Genomic DNA, 22,908 nt, shown 5'->3' with positions numbered 1-22,908 from the left:
ACGTATTAGCAGCAGGGCATGCTAGGATACTCCTTTAATCCCACTATCTTGAGGTGGAGGTAGGAGGATTATGAATCCCAGTCTAGGCTACATAAAGACTGTGAGGGTAGCCTGGGCTGAGACCTTATGTCAAAAGCAAAAGAAAACAACAGAATCAGAACTCAACAGCCACTTCTGGTTTAAATACTGGAATGTGGAGTCATTAATCTGTTGTTCTTCTCAGCAGTAAATCCTCTTAGCTAAGGAGTAATATAGGGGCTGGAGAGATGGCTCAGCGGTTAAGAGTACCGACTGCTCTTCCAGAGGTCCTGAATTCAATTCCCAGCAACCACATGGTGGCTCACAACCATCTGTAATGAGATCCGATGCCCTCTTCTGGTGTGTGTCTGAAGATAGCTGCAGTGTACTCATAAAAATAAATAGTCTTTTTAAAAAATCGAGTAAGGTAAGCAGAGCTTTGTCTGGTGGAGTAGATCCGCAGGGTTCTCTGCCGTGGGTGAGCACACTAATGTGCCCAGGGCAGCACTGATGCACAGTAGGACTACTGTTCGCAGAGCTGAACTTTCCTGACTTCTGTGTTACTGTCTGGTCAGTCCTAGGACACACCCCGAAGAGACTGCTCAATGAACTGACTTAAAAAAACAACAGCTTTTTATTAGTTCAACATCAAAACTTGTTACAGGTAATCACAAGTGTCCTCCAAGTTACAGTCTGCCTTTGTCACCTCCTTACAGGACGAGGAATGTTAGAGATCCTTAGGACACAGGACGGTAGAAGGTGACAATGAATGACGGCCCATCACGTCAAGCATACTGAAATCACAGACACACGGCGAAGCTCATTGACCAGTTTCCACCAGTGCAGTGAGGATTTACTACAGTGCACAGGACCAGGGGGACTACAGACATGTCTGACTTGAGACTAAATCCAGCTGCAGGTTGTTATGAAGATCAATGTGCAATGGCTGCGAACACTTTCTCACACGTCAAAGACACAAGAGACGTGAATAAATACTCAGGGGCTGACAGGAGAGAGCACAGCACGGCGCGGGAATGACACCTACTGTCCCTCCTCAGTTCTCAATCTGACTTAGGAAGAGTGGATACCAGCAAGGAACAGTACAGAAAACCACAGTTATCTGCATAGATAGAAAAGAAATCCTCCTTATGTCAAGAATGCACATGCAGTCCAGGCCACGGGGGACCTGCAAGGGGCTCAGGACCCACTTCAAGAACTGCAGGCTTCTAAGAGAAAGTATGAGTCTGAGTTAGTAGGTGTCTGCACAATGACCTTATCTGAGAACACTTCTAGACTTGACTAGAAACCACAGGGAATATGGCATGCTCCCAGCTGTGGCCAGAGATGCAACTGTCACTGTTATCTGTCAATGGGCTACCTGTATACCCAGTAACCCCCTTGTTGATGACACAGAGGCTTGGTACACGGCCCAGGCTGGCCTTAAACTTGCAAAGTCCTCATACCTCTGCCTCCCAAGCATTGAGATGACGGGATATGTCACTACGCTGAATGCATTTGTTAATCCTGACTATGAACTGTGCTCTGCTCAAGACAGAGGAAAACAGTGGCACTCTGAGGAGGAGGAGGATGGCTCTGGAGAACACAGCCAAGGGAGTTGGAAACACCAATAGTCATGTGTCATGTGGTTGCTCAAGGCTCACACATCTTATTCTTTCCATGTACTTAGTTTTCTGTAGAACGAATCTCTAGAACACAGACTTCTAGGCTAGACATAAATATTTCCCCGGGACTTCTGTTCCTCTGTACTGTCACACACAGAAAAGGAAAATATCTTATTCTGTAAGGGTTTAACTCATGTATCCCAGCCTAGCTTCATTCTCTCAATCCCCCTGCCTCAGCCTCCTGCAGGCTGAGATTATAGGCCAGTGCCACCACACCAGACACTGTTTCCTTTAAGACAGAAGTATCAGGGAACACAGAGGGAGGTGGGAGGTGACCAAGCTCACCTACTAGATGAGGTCTGAGAAGAGAAAAGAAGGCAAGCAAGCAGGCGTGAGCCCAAAGCATCAAAGAATCTGGTACACTCCTAGAGTTTAGTGATGCTCAAAGCTTTCCTCTTAAAACTAAATCGAGTCTAAAAATAGTTTACATAAAAATATAAAGCCCAGGCCCATCACTAGCCTTGACTAGAACTTGATTTTCTAAGCCAAGGGAGAGGGATGTCCCACAGTGAACCTTTAACTCCATGTATTCTTTGAGCCTGGGTCGCCCGTACTTAATGACTATCTACATTCTAACTGCATGAATGCGAATATCCAGGGAACCCCACTTAAGGTGCTAACACAACTGCCTGTGACCAAGGAAACATTATGTATGCAGATTTGAACTTTGTGACTTAAAAAAAAAAGCAATAGATGTTCTTTGAGTGGTAGGTAGAAACTGGAGGCCAAGATGAATTTAAAAACTGGGTTATGATCACTTAGAAAATTAGACCGTTTACCGTTTAATGGGGAACACAAAACTCCCCAACTGTTGAGCACTGGCAGCTAGGGTCTATCCTACAATCCAAAGAAGCAAACTGCTGAGCTGAGCAATGCAGAGCACTGTGTAGTCAAGGATGACCTGGAATTCCTCATCTACTGCCTTGGCCTCCAAAGTTCCAGGATCACAGGGACCTGTGCCTGGATCCAGTCAATTGGGAAGACTCACTGAGGCCTGGAGTTTGAGATCAACCTGGGCGACACTGTGAGACGTCACCTCAAAACAAAACGTGAGTAATTACTTTATCAGGCAGATGACTTGGATCCAAAACCCAGTGTGGATGGAGTCGTAATCTTCAACTGAATCTCTACCGAGGCTTCCCAGCGGCAAATGTGTTCAGCATTTGACAGTTTCTGAAGGCAAGGGACACCTCTTCTGTTGCTGTAGGTATGGCGGCACACACCTGCACTGTTAGCACTTAGGAGACCAGCAGGAGGGGCAGGAGTTCAAGGTCATCCTTGAGACGCAGAAAGTTTGAGGTCAACCTGGACTACATGAGACCCTGTTTTAATAAGACTGAAAACGTGTGTGTGCGTGTGTGTACATGTGCGTGTGCGTGCGTACCACTCCGAGGACAGCCTTCTGCAAGGGACTGCAGCCCAGCACACCAGTGATGCTGAGGGACCTATGGGGCCCCAAACAACACCTCTTCAAGTGTAAGAAGCAATTCTATCTGAACATCAACTGCAAGCCAAGACGGAAATGGTCGTTAAAAAGGGAAGCTTGAACTACACGCTCATGCCTGCAATCCGAACACCCAGGAGGTCTGGGGCTCAAGGCTAGCATGGGCTACATAATGAGCTGCAGGCTAGCCTGAGATACAATGTGAAACCTTATCTCAAAACAAAACAACCCAAACAAACAAACAAACCCCCTAAAGAATGATTCCTCCCCCTGATCCATAGGGGGAAAGTACAGCGATTTTTCTCTGCAAAGAGCTGAACTATTCGAATGGAAAACTTTGAAGTGCACGCTGCTCACCCTGTAATTCCAGCACCTGGGAAGCTGAGGCAGGAGGATCAGGCCCAGGAGCTACAAAGTGAAACCCTGTCTTTGAAGAAAGCAAAAATGAATCAGTGCCTCCAATTTAAAGCAGTCGTCACAGTCTTATCATTAGCTTCTAAAGTTAAGACCAACTAACATCCATGATTACACACACAGTGTAGAAACCTCAGGCAGTAGCAGGCCAGCATGAGGAGGGTCGAGAGAGTAACTGAAGAGCCATTGCACAGGCTGCAACTCCAGGGTCATCAGCCAAGCTTCCTGATGACATGTCCCGCTGGCAAAGGCTGGGTTCCCCCGCAGAGCCGAGGCTGGGAAGGGTAGTGCTGGGAGCAGAGTTCTATATACCACGGTCACTGACTGGCAAGTAAGACGGACAGCCAGGAGAGCCAGGACAGCTAGAAGAGCCAAGAGCACATCTGCCCATGCCATCTGGATCTGACAATCTCAGTCATTTGGCCTTTCATTCCTAAAGCTAGTGAAAAAATACTTGAGAGAAATGATTTCTACAAATGATTTTGTATCTCAAGTTTCTTCTCGTGCAAAGAAAGGTCATGTCTACTGAATAATAGCATCCGGCCTTTGCTCAATCTATTTGTTAGACACTGCCACACCTGTACAAAAATACCCACACCAAAGTACTGAAATTGTAAGACTAATTCTTAAATCTGTAAAAATGGCAGTGCACTGGGTGACTCTAGTTCTGGCCTGTGGTACCCAATGCTCTACAGGTTCAAGGGAACTAATATTTCTGGGGGAGGAGACAGGTGCCACATGGTTGGGGCTAACCTTGTCACTTAAAGTGCCATTTAGAATACTGGTGAAAATTTCAAACACCCGGTTGAATCTGCTACTTCACCCCTCCTTCAGGCACAGGGAGGCTGGCCCAGCGGCCTGATGGATGCAGTAGCATCCCTGGGCTGTGCTCCTAAGCAGAGGCGGTTGGAGAAGTGGGCCACGCAGGCGCGGTAGGGGCTCACAGCGCACAGCCCAGCTGCTCACTCAGTGCTGCCGTGGGAGCTTCCGGGCGTCGCGTCTGCGTGATTTTCTGTTTTGGATTTTTTATGTCGTCTTCCTCTTCGGTTTCGCTCTCACAGACGTGCACCACCACACTGGGGGTGGACTCGGTTCCTGCATGCAGTTCGTATTTCTCCCCTGCAAGCACAGGAAGGAGCCTTACTCCCAGTGAAGGAAGGAATGTCTTCTAGCTCCCAACTTCCTCTTCTACTACCTCATTTTGTGGTTTTTTTGGATTGCGCCTCATGAAATATGGGCCAGTTAGAAACTTGCTGCTGTAGCTGAGGCTGACCTTGTATTCTAATTGTTCTGCATCCGTCTCCCAAGTGCTGGCTTTTTTTTTTTTTTTTTTGACTCCCTGGAGTCTCACTATGTAGCCCAGACTGGCCTCAAACTCCTCAGCCTCCCAAGTGCTGTTAAAGTTGAGTATGCCCTGCAGAAATTTCATTTGTAAAAACACTGTCCCTTCTGGCCTGGGCCCTGGGAGTTAAATCCCAGCACTTCGGGCACCTTAGGGCAGACTCCTGTGAGTACACACCTTACAACTGCCGTCTTCTTTTCGGATAAAACTTCATCGTGCAAGCTGAGCAAAAGCACACCCTGCCCACCATGTTCATCCCCACGACTTTCAACTGAGCATGCTCAGGAATGGGCCTGCCGCTGTATGAATGTACACCAGCTTGCTTCACTGGGGATATCTTGCTTTGGAAAGAGCTTCTGTCTCTTCCTGTAGGCAATAAACCTTTCGTCTCTCTTAGTTCTCTGCTTACTCTGGCTTTGTTCTCACTAAGATGAGAACCCATTGATTAGATTACATAAATACTAATTCAAAAGTTATTATAAACGCTAACTGCTGTTCTACAGATAACTGCAGTGGGTTAGTGACATTTATAGTGGTTTTGGGTCACCGTGGGAGGCAATGGCGAGGCTCTAGGCAACAGTGTAGAGCCTCTGCTGAGACTCTGAAGCACCCTAGAAGAGACGCCCTGACCTTAAGAGCAGGGAATCAGCTTCTTGCACTATTAAAGATGAGAAAGACAGAGCAAGAAGAGAGAAAAAGTAAGAAACGAAAAAAGAGAGAGAGAGAACTTTGGAAGGGTGATAAGTCACCGTCACTGTAACCCAAAGCAGCTGTCATCAGCACAGTGCTGACTGGCTTGCAGAGAGAAAGCAGCAAGAGTGTTTGCTACCTGCTGTATTAACTCTTATATGAATGGCTAAAATTATCACGCTGCATGTAGTGTTTAACCCTTACAACACACTCAAATGACCCAGGCTTGCCAACTGGCTAAGGACCACAGTGCTGGCAAGCGCACAGCTCGAGTGTGAGCCCAGACTGGTGTGGGCACACCGTCCGCTGGACAGTGCTGCTGTTGCTGGGCTCACACAACAGCAATGTCCGGGGACACCGAGAGCTGAAGCAGAGTGCATTACCTGGCCCCAGCTTGGAGACGGCACAGAGCAGGTCATAGTTGATCACAGGCATTGCGTCTTCACTCTGCTTCCACCCCACTGGGGGTGAGGCAGGAGGGGAGATGAGGAACTGCTTGGTGGGCTGTGGTGGCAGTAAGTAAGACTTGTCCCTGGTCTCCCCAGACACCTGCACCTGCAGGGAAAAACATGCTTATAAGCGTCTTCTTCCTTTCCCTTCCCCACCCTTCCCCTTCCTTCCCTTTTCTGAGACAGGGTTTTTCTGTGTAGCTCTGGCTGTCCTGGAACTCACTCTGTAGACCAGACTCACAGATCTGCCTGTCTCTGCCTCCAGAGTCTTGGATTAAAGGCGTGTACCACCACCACAGGGCTTTCATTTCCAACTTTATGGTAATTGTTGCTTTCTTGGAGGGGTGATTAAAACTGTCTCTTGAACTGTCTGTGACCTTCCAGCAGGTGGACTGGAAGTGGCCACAGGCCCTGGACCCTTGATAAACGTGAGGTGAATGAAAGAACAAATGTATAGACAGACAAACACAGAAATACAGCAGTGACTATGGCTGTGGTCTGGGCTCTCAGTGACCCCAGGCTCTACATGGTAGATTGAGGCTTGCTCCCCTGAGAGGTCAAACTGGGGGCCTTTACGAGGCAGGGAGGCCTTTAGTCATGGGGACATACCCTAAGGGACATGGGATCCCCACCCCTTGCTCTTCCTGTTTCCCACAAATGACACAAATGAGATGAGCCTTGCGCCGCCCATGTGCTGCTCCTCAGCAGGCCCACAGGAAACGGGCCGATCACATGCAGACTGAAACCTGAAAGCCATGAGCTAGTACTTTTCTCCGTTACAGCTGACTCTCTCAGGTTTTGTTACAGTGGGTGTGCTGGCTAGTCTATGTCAACCTGATGCATGCTTTAGTCATCAAGAGTTGGGAACCATAGCTGAGAAAACGCCTCCCTAAGATCTGACTACAGGCAGGCCTGTGAAACATTTGCTTAGTGACTGATATGGGAGGGCCTGCCCACTGAGGATGGTACCACCCTGGATTGTGGTTCTAGGTTCTATAAGAAAACAGGCTGAGCAAGCCAGGGGAAGCAAGCCAGTAAGTAACATCCCTCCATGGCCTCTGCATCAGCTCCTGCCTCCAGGTTCCTGCCCAGGATGAGTGTGGGGAGCTGACAGAAGGCAGCTATCATTCTTGCAGCCATCTTGAGCCATATATCCTGACAAGAGATTTGATTACAGTAGCCTACAACAGCTGAGCACACTCTGATAACATCTTGTTTTAGATACCCAGGATCTTCCCTTGGGTGTGTGAGACTTAAAGGTGTGATTTAGAGCAAAGACTTAAGGGTGTGACTTAGAGATCAGATTTAGAGATAAGACCTAAGGGTGTGACTTAAGGGCTTAGAAGCGAAACATATAAAAGGCGAGAGGCAGACAGAAGAGTTGAGTACAACTTGGAGTAGGAATTAGGCATTGAAGAAGAAGACACTTGGACTAGAGAACTCGGAAGGAGAATTATTATTAAGTAGTAGGCACTTAGCACTTGGAACTTGGAGGCACTAGGGACTAGGAACTAGGAACCAGGGATTAGGAACTCAAGACTTGGGACTTGGAAAGAAGGAGAGAGACTGAAGAATAAATGGGATTGAATCACACTCTGTCTAGTCTCCATTCTTCGAGTCTGTCCTCACTTTCTTGCTGAACCCCGACCCGTGGACTGGAGCAGCTTGGGGCAGTGCAGGCTCTAACAATTTAGTCCCCAAGGCTTTTGGCAGTGCCAACATTGACAGAACGGTCTGAGACATTTTGGCCCCCAAACGTGGGGTAGTGCGGTTCTCAACATTTTTGGCGCCCAACGTGGGGCAGCTCAGGCCGCGACAGATGAGTTCTTGCCTTGGCTTTCCTCAGTGAATGGTGATTCAAGATACATAAACTAGATACACTTTTTGTCTCCTGGGTGCTTTTGGTCACAGGGTTTTATCACAGTAATGGTAACCCCAGCTAACTCACTGGGAATGGCTAACACACTAAGCTCCTGTCTCAGAAAAGACAGGAGCTTGCTTGTGTGGTCTTCAGAGGACACAAATCGGATCTTCCTTCCCACCCATGGATGAGTTCCAGGTGTCAAGCTCAGGCTGTGAGGCTTGGTGGCAAGCACCTTCACCCCCTGGGCCATCTTGATGGCCCTTGAAGGTTTTGTTCTTTGTTTTCCTGCAGATGTTACATCCTCAGTGCCATTTCAGATGCACAGAATGTTTAATCCACTGACTCAAAAGTGTCAGGGATTTTCCTCCACAGAGACCTAGCTGAGCCAAACTGCCAGAAAGATGAATCCCTTAGCTGTTAGTCTCAGAGAAACAAAGACAGAAGGCTTAGTATGTTCCTAAAATACATAAAACTACATATGTGTAAAGTTTAGGAAAAAGTATTGCATCCCTGCTCGCGTGACTGCTGATTTCACAAACCTCTGCCCCTGTGCTGCAGGGGGACTGTAACGGGTTTGAAAGGAGGGCAGCTGTGGGGGTGCAGCCACAGAACTGCCGTTACCTGTGCGAAGTAAAGCTTTAGCTTCCGGCCGTGGAACTCAGTCTCATGCAGCTCTATCCGTGCTCTCGCTGCAGCCTCCGGCTTACTGAAGTTGATCCTCACTCGGCGAAAGCTCTTAAACAACTGGAATGTGACCTGGTCATCATAGAGGGCGAACAGGGCTTCGAACCTCTCCTGCATGGGGAGTAGCAGGGCCGAGGGAAGACAAAATATTCCTATTAATGGGAGACCTTCTAAGGAGAAAAGGCCGGGCAAAACTTCCTATGTCGTGCACTGTGGCTCCTCCTTTCTCCCAGGTGTTAAGAGTCAGCTGCTCACATCTGCAATCTGTACCAACATAAAATGTCTAGCTTTGTTAGGTACTGCAGGGATGTATAAGACAGCACACACACGGCTGTACACAGAACAGAGACATGGCTGCTGTCAAGGCACCGACGTACCCAGCTGTGCTTCCTCTCACGGGAGTATCTCTGGCTGTGTTCTAGGCATTTGTCTCCATGCTTACATCCACCAGACACACTGGGCCAGGTCTCCTGTGACTTCTTCCTCGTAGATCCTGAACAACACCCACTTAGCATGTGCATGCAATATAACACAGAGAAATCACTTCCTACCTTTTGTTTTTTAAAGACTAGGTCTCACAGTCCTCTGTCCTGGGTTCTATAAGAAAGCATGCTGGGCAAGGCAGTACGTAGCATCCCTGCATGGTCTCTGCATCAGCTCCTGCCTCCAGGTTCCTGCCCTGCTTGAGTTCCTGCCCTGACTTCCTTCAAGGATGAACAGTGATGTGAAAGTGTAAGCCAGATAAACCCTTTCCTCCCCATGTGGCTTTGGTCACGGTGTTTTATCATAGCAATAATAACCCTAACACACTGGAACACACATGCATGCAGGCACACAAGCATGCACAAACAATCTAAAATATAGATAACCCTCAGATGGTTTTAAAAATGAAAACCAGGGCTGAAGAGATGTCTTAGTGGTTAAGAATATTTGCTGCTCTTACAGAGGACTCAGATTCATTTTCCAACACCCACAGCAGGTGGCTCACAACCATCTACAACTCCAGTTCCAAAGGATCCATTAGGCTCATCTGGTTTCTCTGGGGATCCACTCACATATATACATAAACAAAACAACAACAACAAAACCCAAACAAAACAACCAACAACAACAAAAGAAAATCAACAAGAACTCAATCTTCTGTCAAGTCAAAACTTTTTCAGGAGAAAACCCCTGAAACAGATTCACAGGTGTGAAGCTCCGCTCCATGACTCTCTCTTAAACGTAAGTGTGTATTTATGGTTATTTGTGTGCACAAGTGGGTGTGTGGGCGGCTGGGTGCAGAAGGCATGGAACTCACGTGGAGGTTGCATCCATGCCCACCTTCGCCTTTCTGTGGGTTTCTAGGGAGGTTGTCAGGTTGACGTCACTGAGCAGCAAGCACTTTTTCCCAGTGAGCCATCTCGCTGTTCCCAAAGAAACCTTGTGACTATAATTTTAAGATAAAATGGTCCTAAGATCCCCTTAGATCCAAAACGCTTGTACAGTAAGTGCTGGATGTAGAGGGCAGTATTGGCAAAGGACAGCGCACTCCCCAATACGTTAAACCGCCGCGAGATGATCTACAACCCTGAACACGAGGCAGGCAGTTTTTATAGCACACTGCTTAGGAATGAGGAAGATCTGTAAATGCTCAGTACAGAAACAGCCCCTTTCTCCCACCCCACCTCGCCCCCCCGAGACAGGACCTCTCTACATAGCCCGGAACTCACGGTCTGGCCACTAACTCACAGAGATCCACTGGCCTCTGTCTTCCATGTTGAGATTAAACCTGTACATGCCCAGTGCTAGATATAATTTATGTTTTGCTTTGTTTTGTTTTGAGACAGGATTTCTCTTTGTAGACCTGGCTGTCCTAGAACTTGCTCTGTAGACCAAACTGGCCTTGAATTTAGAGATCCTCCTGCCTCTGTCTCCCAAATACTGGGATTAAAGCATGTGCCACCAGCATCTAGCCTAGATAAAATTTTTAGCAGAGTATTTTCCATCCGTGATTGTTTGAACTTGGGGATGCTACATCCACTGATAGATACAAAGGGCTGGGTTAAATACATGTGCTTTCTTATACACACACACAAAAATCATCTCTAACATGAAATGCAGGTCTCTTAAAAAAACGAGAAAACAGGAGGGATGATTCAGATTCCTGAACCGTGGCTGAACTGAGCAAAGAAACAGCACTTGTAAACAAGGCAGCCTGCAAAGAAACCCTCTGTGACTGAACCCCCTTCCCCCTCCTGCTTCCCCCCCCAACTCCCAACCCCCCCCCCACTGCTCCCCCCAACACAGGCTCTCATCACCAGGCAAGAGCCCAAGCCTCCCCCACCCCCCAGCATCCACCTCAGCCCAGTGTTCTAGACTTGGGCACAGACAGCCTGGGTGTCACACAGAAAGCCTGTCGCTCTCTGCTGCCTCACACTGTCCTAATTAGTCTTAGTGTGTCTGGTTTCCTCTGGCTAAAGATTCCTTTCTTCACTCAAATTCTAACTCTCACAGGTCTCCCTCAAGGCCGCATGACCTTGTGAGACATTTACTGAGCCTGGCTGCAAACCTGTCTCCTCGACTCCTCGATGGACTACAGGGGTGTCCACCCTGGGACTCAGAAACTGCAAAATTCAAACTCTATCTCCCAAACCAATCAGCATGAGCCTTACTCTGCAGGCGTTTGAGCATGTACCCAGTTCTGTCCCCAAAGACACTGGAAGGAAGCCCAGCCTGGGCTACAGAGTGAGAACCGCTCTCACTGAAAGGGAAATTCTTTGCATACAGACTAGAACAACCTCATGCTCAGAAGGCTGAGGAGGATTGCCCAGATGTCAGTCTGGGCCACACAGTGAGACTATGTCTCAAAAGAAAAAAAAAAAAAAGGAAGAAAGAAAGAAGAAAGGTATGTAGGCTTTTATGAAGTCATGCTGGACACACACACACACACACACACACACACACACACACACACTTACTTACTTTCCAAGTAAATAATAAGTAATTTAAAAGACAACCCATTTTTCCTTTCAAACCCTAAGGAGCAATACAAGCAATGTTAACAATGAGCTAATAGCTATTCCTCATAGCCTCATAGTCCCAAAAAGCCCCAGGAAAAAGCCAGACTGCCTCTTTAGTGAATGCAGGAGGAAGACAAAGAGGAAAAAGCCAGCTTTTTTTTTAAAAAGAAAAAAGCACTTGGAGGCTGGGCGTGGTGACACACCCTATGACATATCCTAGCATTCAGGAGTTAGAGCTGGAGACTCACTGGAAGTCAGGCCAGTCTGCACCACACAGCCAATCCCAGGCCAGTCTGCACCACACAGCCAATCCAAGGCCAGCCTGAGCCACACAGTCAATACCATCCTGTGCCACAAGCCAATCCCAGGCTAGTCTGCACCACACAGCCAATTCCAGGCCAGCCTGTGCCACACAGCTAATCCCAGGCCAGCCAGTACAGACAGCCAATCCCAGGCCATCTTGAGCCACACAGCCAATCCCAGGCCAGCCTGGGCCACACAGCCAGTTCCTCCTGGGCTACAAAGTCCTTAGTCAAACAACAGTTGCATGTTGAGTAAAGGCAGAATTAGTGTAGGAGGAGAGGTACCCAAGAGCAGAAACTTGTCATGTATACAAATAAAATGTGCTAACGAAACACATTCTGTATATTTAATATCTTCAAGTAAAATATTTAAAAAGCTTTTCTTCAATTACAGTCTCCAAAACTCAATGAATAAATGAATAAATAATAAAAGTGCATTCTTTGCATCTTGATTCAGAGTTCACTAGAAGCCAATGCTCAAGTGTGATGGGAAGATGGCTCTGAACTATGCCTGTCGGTGCCACACTGAGACTCTCCTAAGGCACAGTGAGGGGGCCAGCGTGGCACACACTGTGTATGTCATGTCACGGGCTCAGGGACAGGGCGCGCGCCTACCTTCTGCTCTTGATCCTCAAACACCGCTTCGTGAACACTGCAAGCGAAAAGGGAGGTGGGTAGATCGCTTAGGTCCATCATTTCTTCTAAGTCGTCTTCATTTTCACCGAAGACCATCTCCTCTTCCTCCTCCTGGTCGCTGCTACAGAGGTCTGACTGGCTGTCATTCCAAGATTTCAGGCTGTCTCGTAGCATTTTTTCTCTGTGGGTAAAGTTCTAGGATACCTGCCAGTAAAAAAAAAAAAAAAAAAAAAAAGAACAATCGAAGAAAAAAAAACGTGAAGGCTTTGTAATGTGGCACTCAAGCTATTTCTCAAGACAGCGATTCATCAAGCAAAACGATGTAATCCAGGAAAGATCAATCAGTATTTAACTTAGCTCCAGCTCTCATGAATGGGTTTCCTGTCTACAAATCTGATTTGCTTAGCAGATTTTATGGGACAATGAAATATGAAGAAGCAAAAAAACAAAAAACAAAACAAAAAAAACAAACAAAACCCACCAAGCGCTTTCTTGTGGTAACAGGAGTGATCACATCAACATGTCCTTGAGTTTACAAGCAGAGACAGGGAAGGTGGGAGCCAGCTCGGCCTTCACATATTTGTTTTGGGTTTTAGGTGGAAAACACTGGAAGTGGCCCAGCAGAATCACACCCACAGGATCTGCTCGCCATCTGCACCCTGAGATGCCGTCTGTGAGTCTCTGCCTTTCTTATCCAGCCTGGTTTTTCTGAGCAGACTCTTAAGTAATTAAGTCACTTAGGTCCCCGGGTTCCCTTTAAACGGTGTTCATGAACATGTAATGCAAGCACATACAGCACACAACTTAAGTTGGGGGACAATTGAGGGGATGCATTTCTGAACTTTTAGACACTGTGCCTCTTGCCAGAGGCCAAGAGCTGATACTGTCCCTCTGTAAAATCCTGGGACAGAATCTGCCTATGTCTGGCTCTTCAGAGAGCCACTCCACACTCATCATGCAGTGGCCCTTTGGACATGACATATTTCAAGATGGGACTGAAAAAAGCCCAGGGGTGGCAGGGACACTTAGTGGTCATGGTTACTATACTATGACTGTGCTTCTAAGATCCCCTTCCGTTTGTAAGGACACAAGGCTGTAGATACAATGTGCACATTCACAGACACATTTCCTACTGGTTATTAACTATGGGATAAAAATTGCAGAGCTTCTCACTATTCTACAGCACTCAAGACAATCTTCTTCTGTTTGGTTTTGTTTGTTTGTTTTTTTAAAGCATCTATACTAGTTTCTATCAATATCTGAGCACCTACTGCCTGGCACTGGGGACAGCAGGGTGCCCGGCACTGGGGACGGCAAACAGTTCTCCTGTAGGCTAGCCAGTCACATTCCCTAACAGGCCTCATCCTACTGTCTGCCACACTATCCACTTCTCCAATGCTCCTCTTCCACGGCACACGAGACTGCTGTGTTGGGGTCCCCACCCTCTGCTCTACTGTGCCTCCATCCTCCTGCTTCTCTTCCTGCCCACTTCCTGGAGAGTGAGCTCATTCACCTCGCTCGTCTCCTCTGCTGCACTCACGCCATGACTTAGACTCACGAGCTGGCTACCAGTCTCTCTTGGCTTCAGTTCCCCTCACTACTGACATGAAGGCCCCTGGGCCCCAGAGCCCACGTTGGCAGTGCACATCCTGACACCCCTTCCTTAGCTTTTAGTTCTCAGCTTGGTGTCCTGATCCTGTGTCCTCATGTGCCAGTACCATGTTGCACTTCACAGAACCACTCCTAAGCCATGAAGGGGGAATGAGAACTGGATCTGCACAGCACAGTGCGGGATGTATGCAAGTAACCATGTCTCCAGGCAATTCTGAGCCACCCCTTGGTGGCTTCGCCCTCTATAGCTGACAGCTACAAATCCATAGATGACCACCATATTTGGGGATAGGGACCTTTCCCCTAGATCTACACTTAAGATATTGTGCTAAACATATGTTTACCCGGGGAGCCCAAGGTCTGACAATTTTTAGCTGATTATTTTAATTATATTGCTCTGCCTGACCGAACCGTTGTGTCTGAAGGGAGTCCCCAGGAATGTGTCTCACTGTGGCTTTTATGAGGGAGAGGTTGGACTCTCACAATGCTGTGCTTCCTTCTGCTCTAAGCTTACATGACTGTTTAAAAATCGCCCCTAGCGACCAGACTTCCATGCCTTCAAATTCCAGAGTCCTGTCAGTTTCTGACTCACAGCTGCTTAGAAAGGGTAGCCGAACAAAAGCAGACAGCGCTGAGCCTCACGTCACTGGCCGGTCAGCACCGACAGAAGACAATTCTAGGGATTAGAGATGGGTTCCCAAAGAGGTTGTGGAGGACATCATTGGGCAAAGGATGGGGTGCAGCCCGGCACCGAGCACGTGTGCACAAAGTGAGGAGCAGAAATGTCAGACAGCTGTGTGGCTTAGGGACTGATGGAACCAATCTAGCTTACCCCTGAGCACAAAGGGCAGGCCTTTAAAACTTGTCTATTAGAGGCATTAGCTACTTCTATTTTTTGTAATTCCCCATTTTTATTATTTATTTCCCTTCTTAAAAGATGTAAGAAAGCCGGGCCGTGGTGGCACGTGCCTTTAATCCCAGCACTTGGGGGGCAGAGGCAGGCAGATTTCTGAGTTCGAGGCCAGCCTGGTCTACAGCCAGGGCTACACAGAGAGACCCTGTCTCGAAAAACCAAAAAAGCTGTAAAAAAAAGCTGGGCCTGGTGGTCCATGCCTTTAATCCCAGCACTCAGGAGGCAGAGGCTCATGGATCTCCAGGAGTTCTTGATCAGTGCCAGGCAGGCGGGGCTCCTTGGGGGAGGAAAGCCAGCCCATTTTCAACCTACACATGTGCAGCACAAAGGATCATTGGCCTTGCTCAGGCTAGACCATACTCTACTACTGGGCTACAGCCTCGGCCCCAGTCTACTTTTGACAATCATTTCTTTTTTCAAGGTCCTTCCTCCAATCTGACAGAAAACGAAATAAAAACAGCATAGGGAACAATCCTTCGCTTGATTTAGAATGTTGTATCTTCATTTCCTGTTCTTCTGTCTTCAACATGGGTTAACTTTCTTTTGATACAACTTCAAAAAGAAAGGATAAAATGGGCTTAGGCATGGTGGCTCATGTCTGTAACCAGAATGCAAGAGCCTGAGACAGGAGCACTGCCCCAAGTTCGAGGTCACCCTGGGTTACACATGGGTTACAGGGAGACACTATCTCTGATAAAACAACACATCTTTACCTCCTCCAGTTACCCTTTTAAAGTTATTTAAAAACTATTACAAAGTATATACATACTATAATACAAACATTCCCAAGTCAGCACGAACATCAGATCTCTTTCTTACACAGCAAACCCCATCGATTTAACAACTGTATAATAGTCTTGTCTATTTTAGTCTACACTCAAGTTTTGTTAATCATCCTAATAACGGCCACAATAATGATTTTTCCTCCAAAATGACTCATTTGCTGTGGCACTAAGATGGACTCGGGGCCCCTTACATACTGGGCAAGTGCTGTACCTCTGTGCTGTCTTCCAGCCCTCTTTATGCCCGTATTTTGAGACAGAGACAGGGTCTCAGGTTAAGTTGTTCGGCCTGGCTCTGAATAACCCCTTTAGCATAGGTAAGCTTTGAACCTTTTTAAAAATTTATTTATTTTTATGTATATGAGTACAGTAGCTGTCTTCAGACACACCAGAAGAGGGCATCAGATCCCATTACAGATGGTTGTGAGCCACCATGTGGTTGCTGGGAATTGAACTCAGGACCTCTGTGAGAGCAGTCGGTGCTCTTAACCACTGAGCCAGATGGTTCAGAAGTCTAGTCCTGAGGCCTTGAACTTTTGATCCTCTTGCCTCAGCTTCCCCATTAGCTGGGATTGCAGGTCTATCCCACCAAGCCCAGATCAAATTAGATGATCATTAAGTAATCTTGTTACAAGACTTACATACTTATATTCTTGAAAAGGACAGACTGTGCAGATACACAGAACTGTGAACACATCTCATCAATCCTCAAGTATCCCCAGAAGGTGCTGGGATCCATTTCCAGACCTTCAACACTGGAACTCTGGGCCTGCTGGACTCTGTTTAGACACATTACTCCACCTATCTTATTACCCATCTGTTTCTGGTGGTGGTGGTGGTGTGTGTGTGTGTTTGCTGGCATGTGGCATGGTGTGCGTGAGAGAGTCAGAGGACAGCTTATAGGAGTTCTGCTTGACAAGAAGTGCCTCTACCCTTTGAGCCATCTCACCTAACCTGCCTTGGTTTTGCACCTGGTTCCTCAAGTGTGAAATGTAGATAACAATAATCTTTCACCCAATAAAGATGTTAGGAAATAAATAATAAGAAATAAATGCTCACATTCAGAGTAGATGCTCCCACATGGCCATGCTCAGCTACTATTTAACACAAGCATGATGTGAGTTTCTTTGCTGGTTGAAAGGACCCAAACAATACCAGAACTACTGTTACAACTGATATTTAGACTATAACATGGAGTGAGAAAGGGAAAAACAATCTGAGTAAATCACAATATAAAATGAGAGAACTTTCTAGCATTTTGTATAACCTCAAGGAAAGCAGGGAGGGTCTATCAAGACACTTAGCTGGTTATCTCCTTCTAATGTGAAAACATTTAAAGTATGCCTGGGAAAGGCCACTAGGCCTTTGTACGAGCCTTATACAAACTTATATCACAAAGGAATGTGTATATTATCAGGCATTACTAGGTAGATATTGGCTGTCTTGATGAAAATACATGAGTTTTTGTTGTTTTGTTTTTAGGTTCACACTGTCAATCACTTTGCAATTTCCTGACATTCTAAATGCAGTCGCAAAGAGACGAATGGGCCGGGCGGTGGTGGCGCACGCCTTTAATCCCAGCACTTGGGAGGCAGAGGCAGGCGGATTTCTGAGTTCAAGGCTCGCCTGGTCTACAGAGTGAGTTCCAGGACAGCCAGGGCTACACAGAGAAACCCTGTCTCGAAAAACCAAAAAAAAAAAAAAAAAAAAAAAAAAGAGACGAATGGACAGAGATAAGCTAATCTTGGTTTCATAAGGGCAATGAGCAGACACTACAGGGCTGAAGCCACGGCTCAGACCTCCAGCCCTTGCCTGGCATCCAGAGGCCCTGGGTTCCGTCCCCAGCACAAACGTTCTATTTGTGATTCCTGCGACGGTTGCAACCCCCACCAGTGCACATCGGGACCTAGCATCATCTCCAGTGCTTCCTGGGCCCTGGTTGGCTTCCAGCAAATGGTTTCCTCATGCAAACATGTGAGTGGGAAACCTACAAGGACCATGACCATCAGCTCTGCTGCACCAGCCTACGGACAAAGCTAAGCCATCAGGGCTGAATGCCAAGCAATTTCAGCTGAGAAGGAAAAGGTGAACTCTTTCTCCTCTAGAATTTGTCAAAAAACATTGTGTTTCGTCACTCGGGGAACATTCTAATCTCTTAGGCAGATTTGCTTGAAACTGAACTCCTGTGAACACTGGGTTCTGGTCTGCCATGGCTCCCCTTCCCTTCCGTCTGTCATCAGGCACTCACAGGTAGACTTCTACTACTGTTTCTTTTTAGTTGTAGTAGTGACAAGAATCAACACAATGAAGTTGGTGGAACATTAATGTAAAATTGGTTATAAAGATTAGATTTGGGGGGATTGAAGAGAGATGGCTTAGCAGCTAAGAGCACATGCCACTCTTTCAGAGAACCAGAGGACCAGAGTTTGGTACCTAGCTCCCGCTCCCGCCTCTGGTGGCTCTCGGCCACCTTTAACTACAGCTCCATGGATCCAATGTCATCTTCTCGCCCCCACAGAGACATGGGCTCGTGTGCATAAACTCACACACAGACACACGCAGACACACACAGACACAACTGAAAAAGTGGATTCTTAAAAGTTCTCTTTCTGGAGCTACAGAGATGGCTTTGCTCTTGCAGAAGACCTGGGTTCAATTCCCAGCGCCCTATCAATAACCCCAGGATAGCTGATGCCTTCCTCAGTCTTCGGAGGGCACCAGGCATGCCTGGGGCGTATATATAACAAGTAGACAAAACACTCATATAAACCTTTATTTTTTTTCTTATTCTTTTTCTTTCTTTCTTTTTTTTTCACATAAACCTTTAAAAACTTTAAAATTACGTTTCTGTATTCTGACTGTCTTTGGGACCTAAAGTCGAAGCATTTTTATTGATAATCAATCATTGTTCCTATCATCAGTGATGCTCCTGCTCCATGTGTCACTACTATGAGAAAGACAAAATGGAAGCACCGCCTGACAAGGCTATGGAGAGCAGCGGACACCGTTTGGTTTGCTGCATGTAACTCAGACCCCTGAGCAGAACCAGTTCACGCCAGGGCAATGCAACCCCAGCTCAATGGCTGGAGGATTTTTTTTTTGTTTTGTTTTGTTTTTCTGTTTTTATGCTGAGGATTGAACCTGCGACCTCTAGCATGCTGGTCAAACCCTTTACCACTGAGCTACATGTCTCCAGGCCAAGCTGGGCTTTGTGTAAACGCTACTAAATGTGGAAGACTGCCAGCACTGCCCGGGCAGCAGGTCTGGAGTTCTTAGTCGTACTGTCTTCATGCCTGTCCCCTTTTGGCCCCACATTTCCTGTGACATCATGCAGCATTGCTTCTCGTAGGTTAGTGAACACTCCAAGGTTTTAAAGCCTTAAAATATATCATGATTGAGTAGTAAAAAAAAAAAATTGTGTTTCCCCAAAGCACTCCTCCTCCCTTGGGAACTGCTTGCCAATGAAGCAAACTGTAAAGCTGGAGCGACGAGTGACAGGGTACTGATTTCAACTTTTTCATAATCCTCCCACATCTAATGTATAACAACACGAACGTAAAATCCCCATCAAAATGAACAACCGTGCGTGCTGAACACACACCCAGACTCTGAGACTTAATATATTCTTAAATTCTGGCTTTTTACTTACTTATGAGTATGTGTGTGCTTACATGTGTGTGTGTACATCGGGTGTGTGTATGAGCCTTGAGAGGACAGATGACGGGTGGGGTCACCTGGAACTGAAGTTATATCCGGGCGCTAGGAATCCGATCCCAGTTCTGTGCAAGAGCAGTAGGTGCTCTTAACAGCAGATGTCCCTTCAGTCATAGTATTTTGTTAAAATATATTTATTGAATGTGTGTTTGACTGTGGCCTCGGCAACACTCAGGTATAGGTCGGAGGACAACTTACAGAAGTTGGTTCTCTCCTAACACATGGGTCCCTGGGATTCGGGAACTCCAACTGTCAGCCTTTCAGCAAGTGTCTGTGCCTTCTGAGCCATCTCACAGGATCAAATAACGATATATTGGTCCAGAGGTAATGGCATAGTAAATAGAGGGCTTTTTTGTTTGTTTGTTTTGGACAGGGCCTTATTATGTAGTCCAGACTAGCTTCCCATTTGCTGATATTATAAACGTGTGCCACACCCAGTTCTTAAAATAACATTTTAAATAATCGCTAATCACAGCTACAGATGGCCAATTATTTCTCTGGCCAAATAGTAGATGTGAGACTTCTACGAAAAGTTCAAGTAAAGGTATTGTACTAGATAGCTTTCAATATCTGGACAGGAATATTTTTTTGGTTTTAAACCCTACAATAAAACAACAATCTACATAATCCTGGTTTGAATCTGAAACATGGACGTGAGCCTCTAGAATCTTAATCCCCAGAGGAGATGATGAGATTTCGCATGGAAGCTGGAACTAGGCAACCTGGTAACAGACAGTATTGAAGGCGCGAGGGTTCAGGAGGAAGCGGACAAGTTTCCAGAAGCCAAGGAGGCAGAGAAGCGCGACGATTCCTGCATCCTGGGGGGGAGGGGATGGGGCTTCCACCTGATGCCATCTGTTTTACTAGCCACACCTTTCCTGCCCTCGGGGGTGGGGGGCAGGCTGGGCCTGACAGCTTTCAAAAAGTCAACAGCTGGTGGAGAAGAAAGGACCTGGGGGCGAGGGGTGTTTTACAGGACGTCACCCTGATGCTGCTGGGGGAGATCCTGGGGACTAGGCGGCTGGTCCTTAGCAGAGTCTAGGGGGCTCCTGGAGGATCTGGGCAGCTGCTGATGTAGCTGAGGCTGTTTTAACTTTCAGGGGTCCTGGGGATCCATCGCCCAGAGCTTCTGCAAACCTGTTCTGAAGCGGCCCCGCCCTGCGAAGGGGAGACTCACCTGTGCGCTCGAGGGGAGAGGCCCGGGGGCAACGGGCGCGGCCTGGGGGTGGACAAACCCCTACCGCCCGGAGCCACCACGCCCTCGACGCCGGCCCCAGCGGCTGCCTCAGCTGGTGACACGGGAGGTGACCCGGGGCCGAGCGAGGTTGCCGGCGTCGCGCGCGCTCCCGAGCCCGCGCGCCTCGCGCCCTCCCTGGGTTCCTCGCGCCCAGGAAGCGCTGCGCCGGCGCACAGACAGGAGGGCGGGGCTGACAGCTGGATGGGCGGGAGTCCCCGGGTGGTGGGCGGGGCTCCGGGGGCGGGGTGGGCTCTGCGCGCGCGCATCGCCTGCTCCTCCTGGCTCTCTGGCACTGGCCGAGAGGGGCTTGCTTGGGTCGGAACCCTCAGGCAGGGGCTTAAGGTGACCTCCAAAACGGGACCTTTGATGAGCCTTTCGTATTCGCCGCGACCCAGAACCTTTGCTCTCCCTTCTTGCTGACCTTACGTGACGGTGACAAGAACAGCTAGCGGGGATACTAGGAACTTCTCAGAGCGGGTTCCTGTGAGCTTCACCCGGGGTAGCCTCCTGGGAAGCCGGCACCCGGATGTGCCCGACCGCGCCTCGCAGCCCCGGTCGCCCAGCAGAGGCGACGGCGACGTGGCCGAGCTGTGGGTGTCACCAGGTGTGTGACTGCACCCGCCCCACCTCTCCTTCCAATGCACCCAGCACAGATGTGCAATATTAATGATATTTGCGTTTGCCTTTCCACACAGTCTTGCTTGTCTCCCTTGGAGATAATGGAACATTAATTATGTCTAGGTCGAGGTTTATGCGAGTAGTAGCACCGAGGCTGGCTGGCATTTTAATTTTAATTACTGTTGCTGAGACCAGCCTGTCAGGGAGCTGTGTCTTCCTCCAGCTCACAGACTGGGTGAATGGTACAGAGCTGGAAAACTCTCAGTTCCCGCTACAAGGAATCTGCTCTGCTAGCAGGGCGGCATGGCTCAGCGCTGAGGGTGCTTGCTCCCAACCCCGGACCAACCCACGTGATGGAAGAAGAGACAGAACTCCTGCAAGTGTCCTCTCTGACTTCCACACGGCGGCCCTTCCAAATAATAAACAAATAATAAATAGAAAATCAGTTTTTATCACTTATTCAAGACCCTTCGTAGGACAAATGAAACAAGGGGGTCAAAGTAAGGACACAGTGTTGTCACCCATTGAGAGTCATTGGGCACAAAATGCAGGGCGTAGCATCCTCATCAGAGTGGTTCCGATAGTGTCCCCAGCAGGGTCACAGAGTTGTATCCCTTTTACTTTAGGTAGTTTCTGCAGCTTGCCACCCGGAGGCTCCTGACCAACCTTAACAGGTTAAGTGCTTCACTTTTTTCCTCAAAGAATTATGGAGAGTGACTTCTATACTCACACTAGGATTTCTCTGAACAGTTTCTGAGATGACTCAGTTGGTTAAATATTGGGTTCAGTGAGTGACGGTGTCTCAAAATAAGTAATAAAAAGTAAATGGGGAACAGTTGAGGAAGACACCCAAGATCAATCTCTGACCCCCACGGTCATATGTGCACGAGCACTTGCACATGCGTGTGCGCACACGTGTGTATGTACACACTCGAGTGCGCACATACAGACACAGATATGTATATGTCACACATACACGATGGAGTTTTAAGTCGATGTGTCTGGGAACGGCTGCATTCTCCAGCCCTGCTCAGGGATGCATGAGATCTAGAGGCTTAGGAAGGGCTCTGAGCCACTTTAAGTTAAAAACCTGGCTCAAGCTTGCACACTTGTAGGGACAGTTCAAGGAGCCTACCAAGAGAGGAGACAGTGGTTACAGAATGTTTGTTACCTGTACCAATGATGTGCTGGTAAATAGAGGGAGAAGGTACACGTGGAGGGTTTCTGTAGGTAGTAGAGATGGGAAGGGCTTTGCACAAAAATAGTGACTAGAGGCATATGGATATGTCCACAGACAGAACGCCATCTTTCCAGTAAGAATTTAACAAGTCTTACTGGGCATTCTCTCTACTCTCTCCTTCCTCCTCCCTCCCATCCTCTCCCCCAGTCTCTCTCCATGTAATTCAACACATGGAACACTGGATGAATTAACAAGAAAGTCCTAGGCTTCAGGAATGGCTGAGCCCAGGTCCTCAGGCTACACCATTGGCTCTTAACCCTTTCCCT

The 22,908-nt window shown here is 47.7% G+C and overlaps 1 protein-coding gene across 1 annotated transcript; it reads right to left on the bottom strand.

Annotated features, from left to right (window-relative positions):
• Window positions 1-633: 633 nt before the first annotated feature.
• Window positions 634-20,934, bottom strand: Rcan3 (RCAN family member 3). The gene is made up of 5 exons (XM_034502456.2): window positions 20,725-20,934; window positions 12,507-12,731; window positions 8,525-8,698; window positions 5,974-6,145; window positions 634-4,677 (listed from the first exon to the last, which is right to left on the bottom strand). Exons 2-5 carry the CDS (start codon window positions 12,699-12,701, stop codon window positions 4,499-4,501), a joined length of 720 nt encoding a protein of 239 aa, XP_034358347.1. The 5' UTR covers window positions 12,702-12,731; window positions 20,725-20,934; the 3' UTR covers window positions 634-4,498.
• Window positions 20,935-22,908: the final 1,974 nt, after the last annotated feature.

Source organism: Arvicanthis niloticus, chromosome 5 (assembly GCF_011762505.2).
Source record: "Arvicanthis niloticus isolate mArvNil1 chromosome 5, mArvNil1.pat.X, whole genome shotgun sequence".
Lineage (NCBI taxonomy): Eukaryota > Metazoa > Chordata > Mammalia > Rodentia > Muridae > Arvicanthis > Arvicanthis niloticus.
Note: the sequence above shows the minus strand (reverse complement) of the source record. Positions and strands in the feature narration are given on the sequence as shown.

Coding starts and splice junctions, on each gene's coding strand:
- Rcan3 (XM_034502456.2), bottom strand. CDS start 12,701: ATGCTACGAGACAGCCTGAAATCTTGGAATGACAGCCAGTCAGACCTC. Junction 6,146..8,524: donor TAAAGCTTTACTTCGCACAG/GTAACGGCAGTT, acceptor TTTTCCCTGCAG/GTGCAGGTGTCTGGGGAGAC. Junction 4,678..5,973: donor CGTCTCCAAGCTGGGGCCAG/GTAATGCACTCT, acceptor CTGTGCTTGCAG/GGGAGAAATACGAACTGCAT.